The following is a 26456-nucleotide window of genomic DNA, read 5'->3' as shown; positions in this document are numbered from 1 at the left end:
CCCGCAGACGATGGTGACGGGAGTAATGGAGGCGGCGGAGGATCCGCGCGCGGAGGCGCAGCCCAATCCGCCGCCATCGGCTCCGTCGGGCGGTGAGTGGGCGCCGGGACCGTCGCTGATGGAGAAGGAGGGAGGCGGCCGCTCGAATGGCGCCCATATTGAGGGCGGATGATGGAGAGAGAGAGAGATTAGACGGCGGGGATGCGAACTTGTAGGAGGGGGGGCGGGGGGAAGGAAAATGGACGCCGGCTGGGTTGTGTGTGTGTGTGTGTGTGTGAGAGGGAGGAGGGGGGGGGTGAAAACATAACGGGATGTTCGTTTTTCTTCCTTGAGATGACGGATAAGACTGGTAAAGGATATTTTTTATCTTCGGCCTCGAAGGATATCCTTTCTCTCTCCCTGCGCCCGGGCTCCGAGACGATCGGGCGGGAACCCCGCTGGTAATGGCGCCCGGACGGGGCGCCCAGTATGGAGCGCGCATGCGTAGACTCTGTTTCTGGGAGGGCGGGGGGGGAGGGGAACCCGGAAGTAACATCCCCTTCCCCCACACACTCAATGTATGGGGGGGGGGTGAATACAGCTTAAAGCTGCTTTATTAGTGTCACAAGTAGGTTTACCTTAACTAAACAACAGTGGGCTAGCCCTGCTGCCTCACAGCACCAAAGGACCCAGGTTCGATTTTGAAATCAAAAGTTTATTTATCAGCGCCACGAGTTAGGGTCGCGTTAACACCGCAGTGAAGTTACTGTGAAAATTCTCCCCTCCCCAGTCGCCCCACTCCTGTTTGGGTTACGCCGGGGGAGGATTATGAAGTTACTGTGAAAATCCCTTCCCTCCTTCCCGGTTGCCACACCCCTGTTCGGGTTATGCCGTGGGACAGTTATGAAGTTACTGTGAAAGTACCTCCCCTCCTCGCAGTCGCCACACTCCTTGTTCAGGTTACGCCGAGGGAGAATTTAGCATGGCCGACGCACCTTCACCAGCGCGCCTTTTCGGACTGTGGGAGGGAACCCATGCAGATATGGGCGGAGAGAGAGAGAACATGCAGACTTTGCACAGACAGTGACCCAAGCTGGATCCGAACCTGTGTCCCTGGTGCCGTGAGGCAGCGATGCTAACTCACTGTGGCGCTGTGCTGCCCCAGCTTGGGTCACTGTCCGTGCCTGTGTATTCTCTCTGTCCCTGTCTCTCTCTCTCTTTCTTCTCTTCCCCCCCACCCCTCCAATGTCTGTGTGGGCTTCCTCCACGTGCTCTGGTTTCCTCCTACAGCCCAAAGATGTGTGGTTATGTGGATAATCCTCTCGTATTTCTCTTCCTGGTCCAGCCTGTTTTTAAAGTTTATTTATTAGTCATGAGTAGGTTTACATTAACACGGCAATGAAATTACTGTGTAATTCCCCACGTCGCCACACACCGGTGCCTGTTTGGGTACACTGGGGGAGAATTTAACACGGCCAGTGCACCCTAACCAGCACGTCTTTGGACTGTGCGAGGAGACCCGTGCAGACTCCACACAGACAGTGACCCAAACCGGAAATCGAATCCAGGCCCCTGGTGCTGTGAGGCAGCAGTGCTAACCACTGTTTGATTTATTATTGTCACATGTATTAACATGCAGTGAAAAGTATTGTTTCTTGTGCGCTATACAGACAAAGCATACTGTTCGTAAAGAAGGAAAAGAGAGGGTGCAGAACGTAGTGTTACAGTCACCGCTAGGGTATAGAGAAAGATCAACTTATTATTTGATTTATTGTTGTCCCATATACTGGGATACAGTGAGAATATTGTTTCTTGCGCACTATTCAGACAAAGCATACCGTTCATAGAGAAGGAAAGGAGAGGGCGCAGAATGTAGTATTACAGTCATAGGGTGTAGAGAAAGATCAGCTTAATATTTGATTTATTATTGTCACATATTGGGATACAGTGAAAAGTATTTTTTTTGCGCGCGACACAGACAAAGCATACCGTTCATAGAGAAGGAAAGGAGAGTGCAGAACGTAGTGTTACAGTCACAGCTAGGGTGTAGAGAAAGATCAATTTAATGTGAGGTAGGTCCATTCAAAAGTCTGACAGCAGCAGGGAAGAAGCTGTTCTTGAGTCGGTCGGTACGGGACCTCAGACTTTTGTATCTTTTTCCCGATGGAAGAAGGTGGAAGAGAGAATGTCTGGGGGGGGGTGGTCCTTGATTATGCCGGCTGCTTTTCCCAGAGGCAGCGGGAAGTGTAGACAGAGTCAATGGATGGGAGGCTGGTTTGCGTGATGGATTGGCCTCACTGTGCCAGCATGCTTCTCTGTGTAGTTAAATCTTTTGGAGCCATGTTCTCTGGCTGTTTCTCACCAGTGTTAAGCTGTGATAGTTTAGAGCACCAGTTCGTTAACCGCCGCTGCCTCCCTTCTCCCACTTACAGGCACCGAGCAGAAACCCTGCAACAAGGACTGCCTGGACGCGGGCGATCGGCGTGCCAAGCACAAGGCGACCGTGTGTGCCGCTGAGACTGCAGTGGAGGAAGCAGTTGCCGACTGCCCCAGCCCCTGCGACGGCGACTCCGGAGGGGAATCGGCGGCCGACACACCGGGCCCGAGTGACGGGGACACCGGGGAGGACCCGGCCGCGGATTCCACTGGAGACACCGACGAGGAGTCAGCAGCCGATAGCACTGGAGAGGAGTCCGCGGCTGATTCCAACGGCCTGAATGAGAGCGGGGAGGAGTCCGCGGCTGATTCCACGGGTCAGAGCGATGGCGACACAGCGGAAGGCTCTGCGGCGGACAGCCCCGGCCCCTCTGATAACGGCAGCGCGGAGGGCTTCACAGCCGACAGCCCTCGCCCCTCTGATAATGACACTACGCTGGACACAGTCGCAGATTCCACTGGCCCGCATGATGGGGACACTGGGGAGGAAGCAACTGCAGACAGTCCTGGCCTCTGCGATACAGACACCATAGGGCAGACGGCTGTCAGTACCCCTGGGCCTTGCGATACGGACGCCATGACGGAGATGGTTGCCGGGAGCCCTGGCCCGTGCGACACGGACACTGCAGAGGGGATGGCTGCCAGGAGTTCTGGGCCTTGCGATACGGGCGCTGTAGAGAGCACGGCTGCCGAAAGCCCTGGTCCGTGCGACGGAGACATTAGTCTGCGTGACCCCAACCAAGTGGCGCAGTTGACCGCTGAGAGTCCAGTTCCGTCCGCTCTTCAGAGCGCAGCGGGGGCACTGTCTGGAAGTCCTGACCCGCCACCGCCTTGCGACCAGGGCGCTGCGGTACAGATGGAGATCGATGGGCCGAGCGCGGACGCGGAAGAATTGGCCAGCGAGTGCGCCGGTCTGACTGGCGCTGGTGAGCCGGACGCTGCAGGTGAGCTGACGGCCGACTCTTCCTGCGGCGCGGAGCCCCGGGGAGCCGGGATCCAGCTCCCGGAGAGCTCCAACGGGCTGGAGCTGGAGGCGGACAAAGCGCTGGCCGGAGCGGAGTACGCGGCAGAGGGCACCCCTGCTGGCCTGGAGGAGTACGTGCAGGGCAGCAGTGAGTACGGCCTGGTGGAGTCCGAGGACAGCATCCCACCGTACCCAGGGGACTTCGAGAAATACTGGAAGATCGTGGAGGATAATCCGTACGATTTCACCGGCTGGACGTACGTCCTGCAGTACGTGGAGCAGGAGGTGAGGTGATTGGAGTGTGGGCCTCAGCTGGAGCTGGGGTGCTTCCTTGTGCCATATCTCCCTTCCTGGGGAGCGGGTGTAAGCGACACAGGCAGCAGAATACCCCTGGGGCTCAGATGCAGCTGAAGGTGGAAATAGGTGGGCGGACGTGGGGGTAGGGGAGCTCAGGGAAACGTGAAGCTGGAGAGGAAAGCCCCCTTCCTGAACCAGTGGATGGTGGGGGGAGGGGGAACAGACCCTCATGCTGGACTTGCGATGGGAGGTGATTGGCTGTTGGAGAGGGGTTTGAGTGGCTGTGTGTTGGCACACTCGCCTTAGTCCGTGGGTTGCGGGTTCAAACTGCAGGCTCGGCTATTCGTAGATCGTAGAATCCCTACTGTAGAGAAGGAGGCCATTCGGCCCTTCAAGGCATCGAGCCTTCAATCCAGACTGGCGCTCCTAAGTGCCAGTACTGAGGAAGTGCTGCCCTGTTGGTGTCTTTCCATTCATTCGTGGGACATGGGCATCACGGGCTGGGCCAGCATTTATTGCCCATCCCTAGTTGCCCCTTGGAGGGGCAGTTGAGAGTCAACCACATTGCTGTGGCTCTGGAGTCACGTGTGGGCCAGACCGGGGTAAGGACGGCAGATTTCCTTCCCTGAAGGACATTAGTGAATCAGATGGGTTTTTCCAATAATTGGCACTGCTGCCTCAGAGTACCAGGGTCCCGGGTTCGTTACCCGGCTTGGGTCACTGTCTGTGTAAAGATTGCACATTCTCCCTGTCTCTGCATGGGTTTCCTCCAGGTACTCCTGTTTCCTCCCACAGTCCAGAGATGTGTAGGTTAGGTGGATTGGCCATGCTAAATTGCCCCTTAGCGTCCAAAGATGTGTAGGTTAGGTGGATTGGCCATGCTAAATTGCCCCTTAGCGTCCAAAGATGTGTAGGTTAGTGGATTGGTCATGTTAAATTGACCCTAGTGTCAAGGGGATTAGCAGGGTAAATATGTGGGGTTATGGGAATACGTCCTGGGTGGAATTGTGGTCAGTGCAGACTCGATGGGCCGAATGGCCTCCTTTTGCACTGTCAGGACTCTTTGACGATGGTTTCACGGTCATCCGCCAATTCTGAACCCGAGATATTTTTTATTGAATTCAATTTCCACCGTCTGCCGTGGCGGGACTCGAACTCGAGTCCCGCAGAACATTGGCTGAGGTTCTGGGTTGATAGTTTAACGATAATACCACAAGGCCATCACACCGCCCCACCACCCCCGCCTTCTTCCAAATGAGATGTTTAGCTGAGACCTTCTGTTGCGAGGAGGCCTTCCCAACAGGAATGGTGGGGCCCACATTTCCCCCTCAACCGACGTCACCGGCCTGCTAGTTCTGTCGGTGAGGCACCTACAACCCTTCCACCCGTTTCTCCATCTCGTCAGTGCAGCTTAAGTCGCACGGAGCTTGCAAAGCAACTGATTTCCCACCCCACTGTTCCCTGTGATTTCCCCCCCTGCTTTGCTCAATCCCCGAGGCTTGAGGAACAACGCTCTTGTTTCGCAGGCCGGTTGTACTGGGCTTTGCAGCCCAGTTTGTCTACCCCTCCTCCCTTCGGCTGCTGTGCCAGAGAGTAAGGAGAGGCGTCGAGGGGCAGACGGGCTGAGAGTGGTAACTCGGAGCGATTGACAGTACCCCGACAGCAGGGAGTTGGGCGTGTTGTGGCGAGTCTGATGTTTAATTCTGGCCTCTTCACAGAATCACATCTGGGCTGTGCGGAAAGCTTTCGATGCGTTCTTCGCCCGCTACCCCTACTGCTATGGCTACTGGAAGAAATACGCTGACATTGAGAAGCGTCTTGGGTTCACCAAGGAGGCGGAGGAGGTGAGGGGGAGGGCACGATGCTGAGAACTTTGGAGGTCTCTGTTTCCTTCCCATCGTTTAAGCTGATCAATCAAAGCCAATCTTGGACTTACAACTCCACTCTCCCCGCCTGCTTCCCGGCATCGTAACATAAGAACGTGGAGCAGGAGTAGGTGATCTAGTCCCTCGAGCCTGCTCCGCCATTCAATAAGATCGTGAGTGATCTTTTTGCGGTGTCAGCTCCACTTACCCACCCGCCCACCCTTAATTCCTTTACTGTTCAAAAATCTATTTGTCCTTTCCTTAAAAACATTCAGTGAGTTTTCTTTACACGGAGGGTGGTGGAACTCGCTGCGGGGGGAGGCACTGGAAGCGGATGCGACAGTGAGTTTTAAGGGGCGTCTGGACAAATCCGTGAATAGGATGGGAATAGAGGGATATGGTCCCCGGAGGGGTAGGGGGTTTTAGTTCAGTCGAGCAGCATGGTCAGTACAGGAGGGACCAAAGGCCCTGTTCCTGTGCTGTAATTTTCCTTGAGGTAGTCTCAACTGCTTCACTGGGCAGGGAATTCCACAGATTCACAACCCTTTGGGTGAAGAAGTTCCTCCTCAACTCAGTCCTAAATCTGCTCATCCTTATTTTGAAGCCATGCCCCCTCGTTCTGGTTTCACCCACCAGTGGAAACAACCTCCCTGCTTCTATCTTATCTATTCCCTTCATAATCTTATATGTTTCTGTAGGATCTCCTTTCATTCTTCTGAATTCTAATGAGTATAGCCCCAGTCTACTCAGTCTCTCCTCATAAGCCAACCCTCTCAACTCCGGATTCAACCTAGTGAATTTCCTCTGCACCCCCTCCAGTGCCAGTATATCCTTTCTCAATTAAGGAGACAAAATCTCTTTTTTTAATTCATTCCTGGGACATGGGCGTCACTGGCTGGGCCAGCATTTATTACCCAGTTGCCCCTTAAAGGGGCAGTTGAGAGTCAACCACATTGCTGTGACTCTGGAGTCACATGTAGGCCAGACCGGGGTAAGGACGGCAGATTTCCTTCCCTAAATGGAACCGGATAGGTTTTTCCCAGAACGAGTCATCAGTAGATTCTTCCAGATATGTTTTATTGAATTCAAATTCCACCATCTGCCGTGGCGGGATTTGAACCTGGGTGCCCCGGAACATTAGCTGAGTTTCTGGATTAATGGTCTGGCAAATATACCGCTAGCCATGGTAGCAAAGTGGTTAGCACTGCTGTTTCACAACGTCAGGGACCCGGGTTCAATTCCGGCCGTGGGCCACTGTGTGGAGTTTGCACGTTCTCCCCATGTCTGCATGGGTTTCCTCTGGGTGCTCTGGTTTCCTCCCACAGTCCAAAGATGTGGGGGTTAGGTGGATTGGCCATGCTAAATTGTCCCTTAGTGTCCAAAGATGTGCGGGTTAGGGGGATTGGCCATGCTAAATTGCCCCTTAGTGTCCAAAGATGTGCAGGTTAGGTGGATTGGCCATGCTAAATTGCCCCTTAGTGTCCAAAGATGTGCGGGTTAGGTGGATTGACCATGATAAATTGCCCCTTAGTGTCAGGAGGATCAGCAGGATACATATGTGGGGTCACGGGAATAGGGCCTGGGTGGGATTGGGGCCGGTGCAGACTAGATGGGCCAAATGGCCTCCTGCACTGTAGGGATTCTACGTGGCGAGATTCGAACCCGGGTCCCCCGGAACGTTGGCCGAGTTTCTGGATTAATGGCCCAGCGATAGTACCAGTGGGCCATCGCCTCACCGTTGTTTTTCTGCGGCAGGTTTACCAGCGAGGGCTGCAGTCCATCCCGCTCAGCGTCGATCTGTGGGTTCACTACATCACTTACCTCCAGGAGATCCTCGAGCCTTCCCACCCCGAAACCCCTGCGAAATTTCGGAGGTAAGTCTGAGCGGCCCGCTGCTGGAACGGGCGGGGTGGGGTCGTCGCGTTACCTGCCTGAACCTCGGCTGCCTCCGGTTGTTGAACCCGAGCTGGTGTTGTGCAGTCCTGCTCCCCGGAGCGGGGGATAGCGGGGGTCTCATTGTGAAAAGAGTGCGCGAGTTTCAGGAACGCCAAACCCCCCCCCCCCCCCACCCCGGTTAAGTCACCACTTCCCGGGCTGTCGCGCACGCGGGTTTAAGACGATTAGCCAAAGAAATCACGGCGGCGTGAGGAGACAACTTTCCATGCAGCGATCTGGAATGCACAGCTTGAGTGTGGTGCTGGAGGATTAGAAAGATAGGAGCAGGAAGAGGCCATTCAGCCCTTCGAGCCTGCTCCACCGTTCATCGCCATCATGGCTGACAGTCCAACTCAATAGCCTAATCCTGCTTTCTCCCCATAACCTTTGATCCCGTTCACCCCCAGTGCTATATCCAGTTGCCTCTTGAATACATTCAATGTTTTGGCATCAACTACTTCCTGTGGGAATGAATTCCACAGGCTCACCGGGTGAAGAAATGTCTCCTCACCTCCGTCCTAAATGGTCTCCCCCCAATCCTCAGACTGTGACCCCCCTGGTTCTGGACTCCCCCCACCATCGGGAACATCCCCCCCCTGTCTAGTCCTGTTAGAATTTTATAAATTTCTATGAGATCCCCCCCTCTCATTCGTCTGAACTCCAGTGAAAACTACCCTGACCTAGTCAATCTCTCCTCGTACATCAGTCCCCGGGGAATCAGCCTGGTAAACCTTCGCTGCACTCCCTCGAGAGCAAGAACATCCTTCCTCAGAAAAGGAGACCAAAACTGCTCACAATACTCTAGGTGTGGCCTCATCCAAGGCCCCTGTATAATTACAACAACACATCCCTGCTCCTGTACTCAAAACCTCTCTCGCAATGAAGGCCAACATATTATTTGCCGCCTGCTGCACCTGCATGCTTACCTTCAGCGACTGGTGCACAAGGACGCCCAGGTCCCTCTGCACACTCTCCTCTCCCAATGTACAACCGAGGGCTTTGGAAAGAGAATCGAATAACATCTGAAGACAGAGCAAACGTTGAAGGGGAATAATTTGGGACTATAGGCGTACCTTGCAGAGATAGCACCAACATGGGCCAAACGGCATCCTGCGGTGTTACAATTCTAACCTACTGACCATCTCCTTCCCTCCCCTGCAGAAATGGGGCTGTTATGTCAGTTACACTGATTTGCTATCCTCCGCTGCTTGATACCCTGTCTTTGCACCTGGGTGTTCTGTTCTTTAAGCACCGTGTTCTCCTGGGATATGAGAACCTGCATCATGGTGAGGGTTTCGCCGGCATCATCCCGTTCGGAATCTTTCACTGGGTCGCAGTCTTGCCCGATGGTGGGGGGAGTCCAGAACTAGAGGGTCAGAGTTTGAGGATAAGGGGTAAACCTTTTAGGACTGAGGTGAGGAGAAATGTCTTCACCCAGAGAGCGGTGGGATTCACTCCCACAGAAAGTAGTTGAGGCCAAAACATTGCTTGATTTCAGGAAGGAATTAGATATCGCTCTTGGGGGCTAAAGGGATCGAGGGGGAAGGGGGGGAATCAGGATATCGAATTTGATGATCAGCCATGATCAAAATGAATGGCGGAGCGGGGCTGAATGGCCTCCTAGTTTCTGCGTTTAACAAGAATAATTCGGTCTGTCTAAAAGCTCCTCGTGTGTCGGCTTTTTGTTTCCTTTCAATTGCTGCAATGTCTTGCCTTGTTTAAAGTTTATTTCTTAGTGTCACAAGCAGGCTTACATTAACACTGTAACGAAGTTACTGTGAAAATCCCCTAGTCACCCACACTCCGGCACCTGTTCGGGTTACGCTGAGGGAGAATTTAGCACGGCCAATCCACCTAACCTACACATCTTTGGACACTAAGGGGTGATTTAGCATGGCCAATCCACCTAACCTGCACATCTTTGGACACTAAGGGTTGCACAGCACCTAACTGTGAAATCCCCCAGCCACCGCGCTCCGGCACCTGTTCGGGTACACTGAGGGCGAATTTAGCATGGCCAATAGCCCGCACATCTTTTGGGCTGTGGGAGGAAACCCACACAGACACGGGGAGAACGTGCAGACTGCACACAGACAGTGGACCTGAGCTGGGGATCGAATCCGGGCTGCTGGTGCTGAGAGGCAGCAATGCTAACCCACTGTTTGTGTTGGTTGTCTTTGGGGGCAGCGGACTTGCGTCTGTGTGAACCGGTGCAGAGGGCCGTATTGCGTGGGCAGTAGAGACAAGGTTTATGCAGTTCCATTGATGGAGGACTGGTCTTTATTGGGGACACACTCTGTAGCCTGTCCAGCTCCCGCCTGTCGAAATCTGACCAGTGAGTTCCGGCCTGATGAGTGATTCTCTTTTGTTTGTTTTTTTGCAGTGTGTTTGAGATGGCTTTGGCTGCCGCCGGCACTGATTTTCGGTCGGACCGCCTCTGGGACCTGTACATCAACTGGGAGAAGGAGCAAGGGCAGCTGAAGGCTGTGACTGCCATCTACGACCGAGTGCTGTCGATACCCACACAGCTGTACAGTCACCACTTTGAGAAGTGAGTGAAGGCGGGGTGGGGTTGGTGTTAAGGTTGTGTCGCTTACAGCTAACCCCCAGGAGGCTGAGTGGCTAACGATTCCCTACAGAGGAGAGTCAGAGCGGCGTTACCTGGCGCGTGGCGTTAACAGAAAGTATTCGCAGGACAAAAACTGGCCCCTTCTGTCCAACGGACCCGCGCCAGCACTTCTGTATCCTGCGCAAGCCTGCTCCCGTTTGGGTAACCGACCTTGCCAGGGGGATTTGCCACACTCTGCCAAATCTCCTGGCGCCTGCCAGAAACCGTTAGGAGATTTGTTTTGGAACCGGTAACTCCGCAGTTCCATTCTGTACTTAACAGGTCATGGTCCGTTCGCGAGCGGTGCCAGTTGTTTGCCGTGTGCGGTGTGACAGAGGACATAACAGATATCATCCCTGGCACACACCAAGATCACCAACTGCATTGCTGCCACTGCCAGTCTCTCCTCTCCTTTCTCTTTACCCCACCCTTCTCTCACGAGGCTGTGTTCGAGTTCTCTGGGAAATTCAAAGCCTATTGGGAGTGGCACAGTCGGTTAGCGCTGCTGCCTCACAGCGCCGGGGACCCGGGTTCGATTCCAGCCTCAGGATGCAGTTTGTGTGGAGTTTGCACGTTCTCCCCCATGTCTGCGTGGGTTTCCTCCGGGTGCTCCGGTTTCCTACCACAGTTCAAAAGACTTGCTGGTTAGGTGGTTTGGTTATGCTAAATTCAGGGGCGGCACAGTGGTTCGCAGTGCAATTCCAGTCTTGGGTCACTTCCTGCATGGGTTTGCTCCGGGTGCTCCAGTTTCCTCCCACAGTCTAAAGATGTGCAGGTTAGGGTGGATTGGCCATGCTAAATTGCCCCTTAGAATCCAAAGAAGTGCGGCTTTGGTGGATTGGCCGCACTAAATTGCCCCTTAGTGTTCAAAGATGTGCAGATTAGGTGGATTGACCATGCTAAATTGCCCCTTAGTATCCAAAGATGTGTAGGTTAGGGGTATTGGCCATGCTAAATTGCCCCTTAGTGTCCAAAGATGTGCAGGTTAGGTGTATTGGCCATGCTAAATTGCCCCTCAGTGTCAGGGAGATTGGCAGCGTAAATATGTGGGGTTATGGGGTTGGGGCATGGTTGGGATTGTTGTCAGGAGAGTCTTGATGGGCCAAATGGCCCCTCTCTGCACCGTAGGGATCGTGTTGTGTGACACTAGTTGCCAGCCTGGTGCTGTGCCGTCTTGTCCTGCCGTCCGGGAGCTAATGTAGGTCGGTGAGTAGAGAGGGGAAGAGACGGGCGAACGGGTTGTGGTGTGACCTGGGGTAGCGGGGGAAGGATGTTGAGTTCTGAGCCGTTTTCTCGCCTCCGCCCGCTCTCTCCCCCCCCCCCCCCCCCACCTCGCTCAGTGGACTGTTTCACCCAGTGCTGCGTCCTAACCCCGGCTCTGTCTCGCTGTTGCGCAGGTTTAAGGAGCATGTGCAGAGCTACTCCCCGAAGGACATCCTTTCCACCGATGAGTTTCTCAGGCTGAGATCCGAGGTCGTCACCAACCTGACAGCGGCAGAGGCGGAATGCGACGAGGGTCCGCCCGGGGATGACCCTCCCCCCGGCGTGGGGACCACCGATGAGGAGAAGGTGACCCCCCCCCCCTCAACTCTTTATACTTCTCTCACCTCGGCGAGTTAGTTTGTCTCTTCCTGTCCGGAAGCAGCCTGGTTTTTATTTTAATATTATTGACCGATCCGACAAGAGGCCGATCCCACAAGCTGACGTCCGGGGATTGTTTGCAAGTCCTCAGGAACTGAGGGCTTTGCGATTCCTGCCCCGTTACCCGCTGCTGGGGGGGAGGGGTGGGGGAAACATGTGGCTGGTTACGGCCAGAGAGCTCGGCTTGGCTCACGGCGGGGAGTTGTTGGCAGTCGGCAATCGAGGCACGGTGGGATTCACCGCGCAGTGGGACGCCCCCTCTTCCAGAAGGGTGGTTGTTGTGTGTGTGTGTGTGTGTTTGCCTGAGGGAGGGAGGCTGTCTGTGTGTGTGTGTGTGTGTGTGTGTGAGAGAGAGAGACAGAGTGAGGGAGGAAGGGTGTGTGTGTTTGCCTGAGAGAGGGAGGCTGTCTGTGTGTGTGAGAGAGAGAGAGTGAGGGAGGAAGGGTGTGTGTGTGTGTGTTTGCCTGAGGGAGGGAGGCTGTGTGCGTGTGTGAGAGAGGGAAGGAGGAAGGAAGGGTGTGTGTGTTTGCCTGAGAGAGGGAGGCTGTCTGTGTGTGTGTGTGTGTGTGTGTGTGTGTGTGAGAGAGAGAGAGAGTGAGGGAGGAAGGGTGTGTGTGTTTGCCTGAGAGAGGGAGGCTGTGTGTGTGTGTGTGTGAGAGAGGGAGGGAGGAAGGGTGTGTGTGTTTGCCTGAGAGAGGGAGGCTGTGTGTGTGAGAGAGGGAGGGAGGAAGGGTGTGTGTGTTTGCCTGAGAGAGGGAGGCTGTGTGTGTGTGTGTGAGAGAGGGAGGGAGGAAGGGTGTGTGTGTTTGCCTGAGAGAGGGAGGCTGTGTGTGTGTGTGTGTGTGTGTGTGTGTGTGTGTGTGTGTGTGTGTGTGAGAGAGAGTGAGGGAGGAAGGGTGTGTGTGTTTGCCTGAGAGAGGGAGGCTGTGTGTGTGTGTGTGTGTGTGTGTGAGAGTGAGTGAGGAAGGAAGGGTGTGTGTGTGTGTGTGTTTGCCTGAGGGAGGGAGGCTGTGTGCATGTGTGAGAGAGGGAGGGAGGAAGGGTGTGTGTGTTTGCCTGAGGGAGGGAGGCTGTGTGTGTGTGAGAGAGGGAGGGAGGAAGGAAGGGTGTGTGTGTTTGCCTGAGAGAGGGAGGCTGTCTGTGTGTGTGTGTGAGAGAGAGAGAGAGTGAGGGAGGAAGGGTGTGTGTGTTTGCCTGAGAGAGGGAGGCTGTGTGTGTGTGTGTGTGTGTGTGTGTGTGTGTGAGTGAGTGAGGAAGGAAGGGTGTGTGTGTGTGTGTGTTTGCCTGAGGGAGGGAGGCTCTGTGTGTGTGTGTGAGTGAGAGAGAGTGAGTGAGGAAGGAAGGGGTGTGTGTGTGTGTGTGTGTTTGCCTGAGGGAGGGAGGCTGTGTGCATGTGTGAGAGAGGGAGGGAGGAAGGGTGTGTGTGTTTGCCTGAGAGAGGGAGGCTGTGTGTGTGTGTGAGAGAGGGAAGGAGGAAGGGTGTGTGTGTGTGTGTGTGTGTGTTTGCCTGAGGGAGGGAGGCTGTGTGTGTGTGTGAGAGAGGGAGGGAGGAAGGAAGGGTGTGTGTGTTTGCCTGAGAGAGGGAGGCTGTCTGTGTGTGTGTGTGTGTGTGTGTGTGTGTGTGAGAGAGAGAGTGAGGGAGGAAGGGTGTGTGTGTTTGCCTGAGAGAGGGAGGCTGTGTGTGTGTGTGTGTGTGTGTGTGTGTGTGTGTGTGTGTGAGTGAGGAAGGAAGGGTGTGTGTGTGTGTGTGTTTGCCTGAGGGAGGGAGGCTCTGTGTGTGTGAGAGAGGGAGGGAGGAAGGGTGTGTGTGTGTGTGTGTGTGTGTGCGCCTGAGGGAGGGAGGCTCTGTGTGTGTGTGAGTGAGAGAGAGTGAGTGAGGAAGGAAGGGGTGTGTGTGTGTGTGTGTGTTTGCCTGAGGGAGGGAGGCTGTGTGCATGTGTGAGAGAGGGAGGGAGGAAGGGTGTGTGTGTTTGCCTGAGAGAGGGAGGCTGTGTGTGTGTGAGAGAGAGTGAGGGAGGAAGGGTGTGTGTGTGTGTTTGCTGGAGGGAGGGTGCACGCCTGTGTGTGAATGAGGGAGGGTGCGTGTATGCTTGCAAGGGAGGGAGGGAGGGTGTGCATTTGCAAGAGAGGCTGTGTTTGTGTAAAATGGTGGCCTTGGACTATCTCTGGGTTAGAACAAACAAAGAAAAGTACAGCACAGGAACAGGCCCTTTGGCCCTCCAAGCCTGTACCCAGCGTGATGCCCTAACTAAACGTTTTTAAAAAACCCTTGTGTCCTTACTCGGTCCGTATCCCTCTATTCCACCCCCCCCTTTCACGTACCCATCCAGATGCTCTCCTGAATGTGCTGGCTTCCACCACCACCTCTTGGCAACGTCCACGAGAGGGCTTGTGCCAGCCCTGACGCTGGGGCCGGGGCTCTGCTCCCTCAAGTTCACGGCGTCCACTTCCTTACGGGAATGTTGTTTGGTCGGTGGGGGGGGGGGATCCTGTGCCACAAGCTGACGTACAGGGGAAGCTGCGCTGGCTGTAACACAGCTCGGGTGTTTGTGGGGGGGGGGGGGGGGGGGAGTGTGATACGGGAGGTGGGTTTTACATGAGGTGTGTGTGCTATGTTGTGCCAGTTCTCTGTGCTGATGTTTGTTTATTCACCGTGCCCCGTGTCAGGCGGACACAGAGCTGGAGAAGATCCGAGCACACCTTGTGGTCACTCGGCAGGAGATGTACCTACTGAACGAGGAGGAAGTCAGCAAGAGATGGAACTTTGAGGAGGCGGTAAGGTGGAACCGGTCTCTTTCCCTTCCATCGCCCCCCCCCCCTCGCCCTCTCCCGGTGTCTAACCTGCTTTACCAGCAGCTGTGCCAGGACAGGCGCAGGGCTTTCGCCAGGTGGGCAGTGAGGAGCGAGAGTGGTTCGCCCACCCTGTTCCTGCATTTCTCTCTAAAGAGAGAATCCTTGTATACTCACTCACGTGCGCACACACACACACACACACACACACAGGCGCGCGGACACCCGCACGCTGTGTCTCGGGTGTGCGCGGACACCCGTGCGCTGCCTCACTCTCTCTCGTATGCATACACACACGTGTGCACGCTTGCATATACATCCCCCCCTTCCCCATCACTGCCCGTGTAACTGTAATGGGTTCCCCTGGTGCCAGTATTGCGAGGGTGCTGCGTTGTCGGAAGTGCCATCTTTCACGTGTTAGCACTGCCGCCTCACTGCGCAGGGGACCTGGGATCACTTCCGGCCTTGGGTCACTGTCTGTGTGGAGTCTGCGCGTTCCCCCTGTATCTGCGTGGGTTTTCTCCGGGCGCTCCGGTTCCCTCCCGCCCACCGTCCCAAAGATGTGCAGGTCAGGGTGGATTGGCCATGCTAACTTACCCGTTAGCGTCAGGGGGATTAGTAGGGTAAATAGATGGGGTTATGGGGATAGCGCCTATTGTTGTCAGTGCAGACACGATGGGCTGAATGGTCTCCTGCACTGTAGGGATCCTATGATGCTCAGGCCCCCTTCTGCTGTCCAGGTGGCTGGAAATAACCCTGCGGTGTTACCCCAAGGAGAGCGGTGGGCGCTAACAGTCGCAACCAACTGTTTGGCTGAGGGAAATGGACGGCAGGATGGATGGGTGGGTGGGTGGGGAGAGTTGGGAGGGAGAGATAGGGGGGTGCGATTTAAAGGGAGGGTGAGGCAGTGGGAGGGAGAGCTTAAAGGGAGGGAGAGGCAGCGGGAGGGGGGCTTAAAGGGAGGGGGAGGCAGTGGGAGGAGCTTAAAGGGAGGGGGAGGCAGTGGGAGGAGCTTAAAGGGAGGGGGCGGCAGTGGGAGGAGCTTAAAGGGAGGGGGCGGCAGTGGGAGGGGGGCTTAAGAGGAGGGAGAGGCAGCGGGTTCAGGCAGGGAATTTACAGAATGTGCAGATGGAGGCCATTCAGCCCATCGAAATCAGATATCCCTGTAGCCACCTGTAGTTACCCTGCTAATAAGCCAGGGCGAAGCGATTAAAATGTGGTGGGGGCGGGGGGAGGATGATCTCGGGGGTTGGGGGAGTTTCTTTACCCCTTTCCGTCGGCCTGTCACCCACGGGTTACCCCTCCTCTCTCTTTCTCTCTCTCCCTCCCCCTCCCCCTCCCCTCTCCACCTTTCCGTCTCGCCCTCTCCTCAGATCAAGCGTCCGTACTTCCACGTCAAGCCCCTGGAGCGGGTGCAGCTGAAGAACTGGAAGGACTACCTGGACTTCGAGATAGCCAGCGGCACCAACGAGCGTGTTCTGGTATTGTTCGAGCGTTGTATGATCGCCTGCGCTCTGTACGAGGACTTCTGGATCAAGGTGAACCCCCTCCCCCCTCCCCCTCCTCGGAAGCCTGCCACCGCCGGGGGTACCGATCCCAGCAGCATCCCTGCCGATCGTTCCCGAGCGGTGGCTTCCCGTTTCCTTTTATTTTATATATAAATTCCTTTCTTTTTTTTAATTTTAATTTTTGTGTTTGTTGATTACTTTTATTATTATTATTTTTGTTTGCAAAAGCTTTCCAACAACAAAGAACGAAAAGAATTTCACGTTTTACTTTGATGATCTGACTTCTAACATAATCTTTTAATTCCATTGCTGTTTTATCTGCACGTGTTGCATCACTAAAGAAGTTAAGGAATTGCAGAAGAAATGTGTAAGCCTGTTACCACTGTGAGTGCCCCCTCCAGTTCTCAATAAGCTGTACCATGATGTCTTTTTATTTTTTAACATCGGCGCTGTGTGCGTCGGAACTGGTGCCTCCCGTCGCCCCTCATCCCTCTCTGACCTCCCTCTTGCCCGCAGTACGCCAAGTACCTGGAGAGCCACAGCGTCGAGGGGGTGCGCAATGTCTTCCAGCGGGCCTGCATGGTCCACCTGCCCAAGAAGCCCACCCTGCACCTGCTGTGGGCCGCCTTCGAGGAGCAGCAAGGTAAGACGGCGGTGGGGAGGGTTGGGGGGGGGGGGGAGAAGGATACGTTGGCTTTTGGAGGGGGCGCAGAGAAGGTTCGGCAGGTTGACTCCGGAGATGAGCAGAGATTGAGTCGGCTGGGCCTGTACTCGTTGGAGTTTAGAAGGTTGAGGGGGAGATCTTACAGGGACGTGTAAGGTAGTGAAGTGGGTAGATAGGGCAGAGGTAGAGAGATTATTTCCACTTAGAATGGAAACAAAGATGGCACATCCATAGAAAATCACAGCACAGAAACAGGCCTTTTGGCCCTTGTCCGTGCCGAACCATTCTTTGCCTCGTCTCACTGACCTGCACTTGGACCATATCCCTCCCTCTCGTCCATGAACCCGTCCTAGTTTTCCTTAAGTGTAAAAAGTGGCCCCGCATTTGCCCCTCAAAATACAGGGGGAGCCAATTTAGAACGGAGTTGAGGAGGAACTACTTCTCCCAGAGGGTGGTGAATCTTTGGAATTCTTTGCCCATTGAAGTAGTGGAGGCTATCTTGTCAAATGTGTTTAAGGCACAGTTAGACTTATGATGAATAAGGGGATTAAGGGTTATGGGGAGCAGGAGGGTAAGTGGAACTGATCCACTTCAGATCAGCCATGATCTTATTGAATGGCGGGGCAGGTTCGAAGGGCTAGATGGCCCACTCCTGCTCCTATTTCTTATGTTCTTATAGGGGGTTCGGACATCCCTCCCCTCCCTTGCATTGGAGGGGGGGGGCTGCGTTTGGGTCGTGTCCTCCCCTCTGGAGGCAGGGTTCCAATCCCACGCCCGACGGTGAGAGATTTGGGTCATTCCAACAATCAGCTGTGCAGTGGTTAGCACTGCTGCCTCACAGCACCAGGGACTCAGGTTCGATTCCTGGCCTCGGGTCACTCTCTGTGTGGAGTTTGCACAGTCATTAGCACTGCTGCCTCACAACAACAACAACAACAGGGACCCAGGTTCGATTCCAGCCTCGGGTCACTCTGCAGAGTTTGCACAGTGGGTTAGTGCTACTGCCTCTCAGGGCCAGGGAACCGGGTTCAATTCCCGCCTTGGGCTACTGTCTGTGCGGAATCTGCACGTTCTCCCCGTGTCTGCGTGGGTTTCTTCCGGGTGCTCCGGTTTCCTCCCACAGTCCGAAAGATGTGCAGGTTAGGTGGATTGGCCATGCTAAATTGGCCCTCGGTATTCCCCAGTGTGAATTTGCTCTCCTGTGTCTGTGTCCAGGTGATCTGGAGGAAGCCCGCCGTATCCTGAAGTCCTTCCAGATGGTGGTGCCCGGCCTGGCCATGGTGCTGCTGCGACGGGTGAGCCTGGAACGGCGCTGCGGGCGCCTGGAGCAGGCAGAGGGGCTGCTGCGCGAGGCCATCGAGCAGCACCGCGACACCGCCCTGGCCTCCTTCTTCGCCATCAAGCTGGCGAGGCAGCTACTGAAGGTGCAGAAGAGCCTGGTGAAGGCCCGCAAGGTGCTGCTGGAGGCCGTCGAGAGGGATAAGGTGAGCTGGGGGGGGGCGCGGGTGGGGAGCTGGAGAGGGAAAGGGAAACCGGCTCAGACAGAACCAAAGCAGCGAAACGCAGAGTAATTACAGGGCTCGGTGACGTTCCCCAGTCCTCCTCAAAGAACATTACAGCACAGCCCCGTGCACTGACCATGCTGCCCCTCTGAAGTAAAACCCCCTCCCCTTCCCGGGGACCATATCCCTGTATTCCCATCCTATTCACATATTTGTCAAGACGCCCCTTAAAACTCACTATTGTATCTGCTTCCATTGCCTGCCCTGGAAGCGAGTTCCAGGTCCCCACCACCCTCTGTAAAAACAAACCCCCCCCTCCCACCAACCACACACATCTCCACTGAACCTTTTCCCCGCTGGGCTTGAACTTGTGCCCCTTGTAATTTCTGCCCTGGGGGGGGTGGGGGAAGCTTCCAACTGTTCACCCTATCTATAATTTTACCCTCATATTTTTATAAACCTCTATCAGGTCACCCTTCAGCCTCCGTCTTTCCAGGGAGAGCGATCCCAGTTTGCTCAGTCTCTCCTCATAACTAATGCCCTCTATACCAGCCAACACCCTGGTAAACCTTTTTCCGTACTCCCTCCAATTCCTCCGTGTCCTTCCGGTAGCGAGGCGACCAGAATCGGATGCAGCGGGTCGGCGCAGTGGTTCGCGCTGCTCCCTCACGGCGCCAGGGACCCGAGTTTGATTCCCAGCTTGGGTCGCCCCCCCCCCCCCCACGCATTCTCCCCGTGTCTGCGTGGGTTTCCTCCGGGTGCTCCGGTTCTCCCCCCCCCCCCCCCCACGGTCCGAAAGACGTGCTGGTTAGGTGTTAAATCCTCACACGGTGTAACCTGAACAGGAGTGTGGGCGACTCGAGGGATTTTTTTTCACAGTAACTTCATTGCGGTGTTAACGTAAGCCTTAAATCGTGACGCTAATAAATAAAATAAACTCGATGTCGCTGGGTTTCGAATCCTGGCGGTTCTCCGAGCGTGTTCCGGGTGATCAGACGGTGGCCGCTGCCCCCCCCCCGAAGACTGAACGCGTGCTGCTCCGTTACTGGACAGGCCACCTCAGTCTAGGCCAGTGTGAGGCGCAGGTAGCCCTGGCGTACAGTGGGGGGGGGGCCACGGGATGGGGCAAGGGGGGGGGGAACTTGGGCCCGCGTGAGAAGCCGTTCCCAGCCTCCCTCTAACGTGCCGTGCCCTTGGCCCCCCCCCTCCAGGAGAACACCAAGCTGTACCTGAACCTGCTGGAGTTGGAATTCAGCGGGGACATCCGGATAAATGAGGGTAACATCCTGGGCTGCTTTGAGCAGGTGCTGTCCAGCTCCCTCCCCCTGGAAACCAAAATAGTCTTCTCCCAGCGGAGGGTGGAGTTCCTGGAGGACTTTGGCTGCAACGTACAGTCGTGAGTGTCAGTCTCTGTGTCTGTTGGGGGGGGGGGGGTCACTGTCTGCGGTGTGAGGTGGGGGGGGAACTGTCTCTTAGCAGCGTGAGAGGAAGGGGGAGGAGAGTGTGTCTGTGCAGCATGGGAGGGTGTGTCTGTGTCTGGTGTGAGGGGGAGTGGGGTGGTGTCTGTGTGCAGGGGGGTCAGGGGAGGTCTCTGTCTGCAGGGGGAGAGGAGGCGGTGTCTGTCTGCAGGGGGAGAGGAGGCGGTGTCTGTCTGCAGGGGGAGAGGAGGCGGTGTCTGCCTGCAGGGGGAGAGGAGGCGGTGTCTGCCTGCAGGGGGAGAGGAGGCGGTGTCTGCCTGCAGGGGGAGAGGAGGCGGTGTCTGCCTGCAGGGGGAGAGGAGGCGGTGTCTGCCTGCAGGGGGAGAGGAGGCGGTGTCTGTCTGCAGGGGGAGAGGGGAGGTGGTGTCTGTCTGTAGGGGGGAGAGGAGGCGGTGTCTGCCTGCAGGGGGGAGGGGAGGCGGTGTCTGCCTGCAGGGGGGAGGGGAGGCGGTGTCTGTCTGCAGGGGGAGAGGAGGCGGTGTCTGTCTGCAGGGGGAGAGGAGGCGGTGTCTGTCTGCAGGGGGAGAGGAGGCGGTGTCTGCCTGCAGGGGGAGAGGAGGCGGTGTCTGTCTGCAGGGGGAGGGGAGGCGGTGTCTGTCTGCAGGGGGAGAGGAGGCGGTGTCTGTCTGCAGGGGGAGAGGAGGCGGTGTCTGCCTGCAGGGGGAGAGGAGGCGGTGTCTGCCTGCAGGGGGAGAGGAGGCGGTGTCTGTCTGCAGGGGGAGAGGAGGCGGTGTCTGTCTGCAGGGGGAGAGGAGGCGGTGTCTGTCTGCGGAGGGGAGGGGAGGCGGTGTCTGTCTGCAGGGGGGAGGGGAGGTGGTGTCTGTCTGCAGGGGGAGAGGAGGCGGTGTCTGTCTGCGGAGGGGAGGGGAGGCGGTGTCTGTCTGCAGGGGGGAGGGGAGGCGGTGTCTGTCTGCAGGGGGGAGGGGAGGTGGTGTCTGTCTGCAGGGGGGAGGGGAGGTGGTGTCTGTCTGCAGGGGGAGGGGAGGCCGTGTCTGTCTGCAGGGGGGAGGGGAGGCGGTGTCTGTCTGCAGGGGGAGGGGAGGTGGTGTCTGTCTGCAGGGGGGAGGGGAGGTGGTGTCTGTCTGCAGGGGGAGAGGAGGCGGTGTCTGTCTGCAGGGGGAGGGGAGGCGGTGTCTGTCTGCAGGGGGGAGGGGAGGTGGTGTCTGTCTGCAGGGGGGAGGGGAGGTGGTGTCTGTCTGCAGGGGGGAGGGGAGGTGGTGTCTGTCTGCAGGGGGAGGGGAGGTGGTGTCTGTCTGCAGGGGGGAGGGGAGGTGGTGTCTGTCTGCAGTGTGAGAGGAGGCGGTGTCTGTCTGCAGTGTGAGAGGAGGCGGTGTCTGTCTGCAGGGGGAGAGGAGGCGGTGTCTGTCTGCAGGGGGGAGGGGAGGTGGTGTCTGTCTGCAGGGGGAGGGGAGGTGGTGTCTGTCTGCAGGGGGGAGGGGAGGTGGTGTCTGTCTGCAGTGTGAGAGGAGGCGGTGTCTGTCTGCAGTGTGAGAGGAGGCGGTGTCTGTCTGCAGGGGGAGAGGAGGCGGTGTCTGTCTGCAGGGGGGAGGGGAGGTGGTGTCTGTCTGCAGGGGGAGAGGAGGTGGTGTCTGTCTGCAGGGGGGAGGGTGGAGTCTTTGTGCCTGCGGTGTGAGGGGGGGGTGTGTTTGTGTCTGCAGGGGAACGTTCTCTGTGTCTGCCTGTCTGGCGAGGGTGGGGTTTCTCTGCAGGGTGAGAGGGAGGGATGTGTCTCTGTCTGCGGGTGAGGGGAAGGGGGTGTCCCTGTGGGCGGCGTGCGTCGTGTGTGTGTGTGTGTGTACGTGTGGGGCTGTATGTATGCGTTTCTGCCGGCCGAGTTTTATTTCCTCTTGTCTGCCGGAGCCTGATGTGTACCTCCTCTTTCTCCCCCTCACCTCCCCCCCACCCCCACCCGCCGCAGTTTACTACATGCCTACGACGAGCACCAGCGCCTCCTCAAGCAGAACTCCAGCAAGAAGCGGGCGGCTGAGAATGGGTGAGTGCGCGTGCTTCTCCTCGCTGCCCTGAACGCCACTGCGAGGGGGCAGTTGGTGTTCCACGGTGCCTGCTGCTGTTTTTTTGAGTTGGGCGTGAGAGAGAGAGCAGCGCCCATCTCACCGCTCTTACACAAGGGTGGCACGGTGGTTAGCACTGCTCCCCCCTGCCACCACCGCACGCACGAGCCAGGGACCCAGTTTCACTTCCAGCCTCGAGTCATTGTCTGTGCACAGTCTGCACATTCTCCTCGTGTCTGCCTGGGTTTCCTCCGGCTGCTCCGGTTTCCTGCCACAGTCTGAAAGATGTGCAGGTTAGGTGGATTGGCCATGCTAAATTGCCCCTTAGTGTCCAAAGATGTGTAGGTTAGGTGGATTGGCCATGCTAAATTGCCCCTTAGTGTCCAAAGATGTGCAGGTTAGGTGGATTGGCCATGCTAAATTGTCCCTTAGTGTTCAAAGATGTGCAGGTTAGGTGGATTGGCCATGCTAAATTGCCCCTTAGTGTCCAAAGATGTGTAGGTTGGGTGGATTGGCCATGCTAAATTGCCCCTTAGTGTCCAAAGATGTGCAGGTTAGGTGGATTGGCCATGCTAAATTGCCCCGAGTGTGCAAAGATGTGCAGGTTAGGTGGATTGGCCATGCTAAATTGCCCCGAGTGTGCAAAGATGTGCAGGTTAGGTGGATTGGCCATGCTAAATTGCCCCTTAGTGTCCAAAGATGACACACAGACTCATGAAACTCTACAGTGCAGAAAGAGGCCCTTCAGCTCATCGAGTCTGCACCAAACACAATCCCACCCAGGCCCTACCCCCACATCCCTACATATTACACCCACTAATCCCTCTAACCTACACATCCCAGAACACTAAGGGGCAATTTCTTAGCGCGGCCAATCAAACCTAACCCGCACATCTTTGGACTGTGGGAGGAAACCGGAGCACCCGGAGGAAACCCACGCAGACACGAGGAGAATGTGCAAACTCCACACAGACAGTGACCCCGAGCCGGGAATCGAACCCAGGACCCTGGAGCTGTGAAGCAGCAGCGCTAACCCGCTGTGCTACCGTGCCGCCCAAAGACGTGGAGGTTAGGTGGATTGGCCATGCTAAATTGCCCGTTAGTGTCAGGGGGTCTAGCTAGGGGTAAATGCATGGGGATAGGGCCTGGGTGGGATTGTGGCCAGTGCAGTCTCGATGGGCCGAACGGCCGCGTTCTGCACTGTAGGGATTTGATGTGTGCTGGTGCCTCATTGCCTGACTTTAGCCATTAAACTCAGCCATCAGTTTCTTGCCCTCCCCGGGCCTGATTGAGATTGGCACGTTCACTTCTGCACAGACCTCGAGAGGAAGGTGTAACCTGCTGCTGTCTGTTTGATCCAGAAAGACTGTGTTCTAACATGCCTTTCCTAGTCGATACCCTGTGTAGAAACGCAGTGCACTGCAACCCCCCCCCACCGATAACTCAGCAAGGATTTAATATTCCTTGAGACTGTTATTGGCCAGGAAGTAAGAAACATCATTGATACTTGGAGTGTAACTAAGGCTGTTTGGTCCATCATGCCTGGACTGGCTCTAAACCCCCTCGCTGATGTTTCAGGTGTGTCCCAGGATCTTTATTGTCCACTGGAAAAGGGCAAACGTGGCCTCGGTTTAATATCTGATCTCACCCTCCGACAGTGCGGCGCTCCCTCGGCGCTGACCCTCCGACAGTGCGGCGCTCCCTCGGCGCTGACCCTCCGACAGTGCGGCGCTCCCTCGGCGCTGACCCTCCGACAGTGCGGCGCTCCCTCGGCACTGACCCTCCGACAGTGCGGCGCTCCCTCGGCGCTGACCCTCCGACAGTGCGGCGCTCCCTCGGCGCTGACCCTCCGACGGTGCGGCGCTCCCTCGGCGCTGACCCTCCGACGGTGCAGCGCTCTCTCGGCGCTGACCCTCCAACAGTGTGGCGCTCCCTCGGCGCTGACCCTCCGGCGGGGCAGCGCTCCCTCTTCCCAATTTATGAGTGAACAGGATTGGGTAGGAAGGAGGGGGGGCTGGTTAGTACAGGGTGCTTAGAATCTCCTTGCCAGCGATGATTTGCTGGGGTGCTTTTGACCGGCGCCCCGTCTCCTCCAGGAGAATATCCAGCTCCTCATTGACACTGTAACCCTGGCCTTTACAGCACTGAGGAGCCGGACGAGAAGAAAGCAAGACTGGACGATTCTTCCACAGCCAGTGCAGCAAGCGCAGCCTCCACCACCACCAACTCCACCGCCCTGGTCAGCGGGGACCTAACCAGCAGCCAAGCAGCGTACAACTACAGTGCGTGGTATCAGGTATGTCACCTTATACTGCTCCCTAACGCCCAACAACGCCCCCACCCACAAAGAAACAAATCCCCTTGCTCCATCCTCTCAAAATAAAAAGCTCTCAGCTTCAAAAGCCCCAAAACTCACAGTGGGTCAGCACTGCTGCCACAGGGCGCCAGGGACCCGGCCTTGGTTCGATTCCCGGCCTTGGGTCACTGTCTGTGGAGAGGCTGCACGTTCTCCCAGTGTCTGCGTGGTTTTCCTCCCACAGTCTGAAAGACGTGCTGGTTAGGTGCTAAATTCTCCCTCAGTGTTACCCAAACAGGCGCCAGAGTGTGGCAACTGGGGGATTTTCACAGTCACTTCATTGCGGTGTTAATGAAAGCTGACTTGTGACGCAAATAAATAAAACTTTAAAATTTTGCCGTTAGTTATTTTGCAATCACGGTAGACCCCTCGAGTGCGTGCCAACAAATTCCAAATCCTTTTCCTTGTGGCTTCTGCTCCTGAATAGTCCTTCTACTCTGAACAGATCAGTCCCTCCGCCTTGTAGCTCTCCCCTCGACAACAGGACGGCACAGTGGGTTAGCACTGCTGCCTCACAGCGCCAGGGACCTGGGTTCAATTCCCGGCTTGGGTCACTGTCTGTGGGGAGTCTGCACATTTTTTTCCCCCCTGTGTTCGCGTGGGTATCTGCCGGGTGCTCCAGTTTCCTTCCACAGTCCAAAGATGTGCAGGTTAGGTGGATTGGCCATGCTAAATTGCCCCTTAGTGTCCAAAGATGTGTAGGTTAGGGTGGATTGGCCATGCTAAATTGTCCCTTAGTGTCCAAAGATGTGCAGGTTAGGTGGATTGGCCATGCTAAATTGCCCCTTAGTGTCCAAAGATGTGTAGGTTAGGGTGGATTGGCTATGCTAAATTGCCCCTTAGTATCCAAAGATGTGTAGGTTAGGGTGGATTGGCCATGCTAAATTGCCCCTTAGTATCCAAAGATGTGTAGGTTAGGGTGGATTGGCCATGCTAAATTGCCCCTTAGTGTCCAAAGATGTGTAGGTTAGGTGGATTGGCCATGCTAAATTGCCCCTTAGTGTCCAAAGATGTGTAGGTTAGGTGGATTGGCCATGCTAAATTGCCCCTTAGTGTCCAAAGATGTGTAGGTTAGGGTGGATTGGCCATGCTAAATTGCCCCTTAGTATCCAAAGATGTGTAGGTTAGGGTGGATTGGCCATGCTAAATTGCCCCTTAGTGTCCAAAGATGTGTAGGTTAGGTGGATTGGCCATGCTAAATTGCCCCTTAGTGTCCAAAGATGTGTAGGTTAGGTGGATTGGCCATGCTAAATTGCCCCTTAGTATCCAAAGATGTGTAGGTTAGGTGGATTGGCCATGCTAAATTGCCCCTTAGTGTCTAAAGATGTGTAGGTTAGGTGGATTGGCCATGCTAAATTGCCCCTTAGTATCCAAAGATGTGTAGGTTAGGGTGGATTGGCCATGCTAAATTGCCCCTTAGTGTCCAAAGATGTGTAGGTTAGGTGGATTGGCCATGCTAAATTGCCCCTTAGTATCCAAAGATGTGTAGGTTAGGGTGGATTGGCCACGCTAAATTGCCCCTTAGTATCCAAAGATGTGTAGGTTAGGGTGGATTGGCCATGCTAAATTGCCCCTTAGTATCCAAAGATGTGTAGGTTAGGGTGGATTGGCCATGCTAAATTGCCCCTTAGTGTCCAAAGATGTGTAGGTTAGGTGGATTGGCCATGCTAAATTGCCTCTTAGAACATAGAAAACTACAGCACAAACAGGCCCTTCAGCCCACAAGTTGCGCCGATGATATCCCCACCTACCAGGCCTATCTATAACCCTCAATCCCATTAAATCCCATGTACTCATCCAGAAGTCTCTTAAAAGACCCCAACGAGTTCGCCTCCACCACCACCGACGGCAGCCGATTCCACTCACTCACCTGTGTCAGGGGGACTAGCTAAGGTATGGGGCCTGGCTGGGATCGTGGCGGGTGCAGACCCGATGGGCCGAGTGGCCTCTTTCCGCACCGTCGTGATCCGAGGCTTCCCCTTCCCCCAGCAACCTGATCTCCAAAATTACCCAGTTGGTCTCCGGCCGCACGGGGATGTTATTCCGAGTTCTGCGCAGAGGGCCGGTCGAATCCGTGAGGTGGGGCTCGAACCCACAGCTTGAACGGGGATACCAGCCGATGTGGATTATGGGGTCGATTTGGGGAGGGGGGAGGAGGCAGGTGGTTCCAGGTCTGGCTCCTCACTGATATCCCGTCTTTCTCTCTCTCTCTCTCTCTCCGCAGCCTTACGGAACGTATGGTTATCAGAACCCATGGAATTACAGTCAGTATTACCCACACAGCTGAGGACCTGCGGGGACGTGAACTGTTGTACATAGTGACACCCAGGGACCCATTTCTGTTTTCCTGCCAGTTCTCCTCTCCCCGCTCCCCCAGCAGCACCCACTCCGTACTTTTGTAAAGCAGCCCTCCTCCACCCC

The 26456-nt window shown here is 55.9% G+C and overlaps 1 protein-coding gene across 1 annotated transcript; it reads left to right on the top strand.

Moving 5' to 3' along the window:
• LOC145339053 (pre-mRNA-processing factor 39-like) lies at positions 1 to 26456 on the top strand. Its single transcript, XM_080183477.1, has 14 exons — positions 1 to 92; positions 2412 to 3664; positions 5395 to 5520; positions 7297 to 7415; positions 9860 to 10027; positions 11482 to 11653; positions 14393 to 14500; positions 15889 to 16053; positions 16540 to 16666; positions 17903 to 18171; positions 19401 to 19585; positions 21586 to 21660; positions 23822 to 23975; positions 26260 to 26456. Exons 1-14 carry the CDS (start codon positions 11 to 13, stop codon positions 26320 to 26322), a joined length of 3066 nt encoding a protein of 1021 aa, XP_080039603.1. The 5' UTR covers positions 1 to 10; the 3' UTR covers positions 26323 to 26456.

The sequence above is a fragment of the Carcharhinus amblyrhynchos genome, unplaced genomic scaffold (genome assembly GCF_965287045.1).
Source record: "Carcharhinus amblyrhynchos unplaced genomic scaffold, sCarAmb.v2.hapA chromosome_298, whole genome shotgun sequence".
NCBI classification, from domain to species: domain Eukaryota; kingdom Metazoa; phylum Chordata; class Chondrichthyes; order Carcharhiniformes; family Carcharhinidae; genus Carcharhinus; species Carcharhinus amblyrhynchos.
This window is presented reverse-complemented; position numbering and strand designations above follow the sequence as displayed.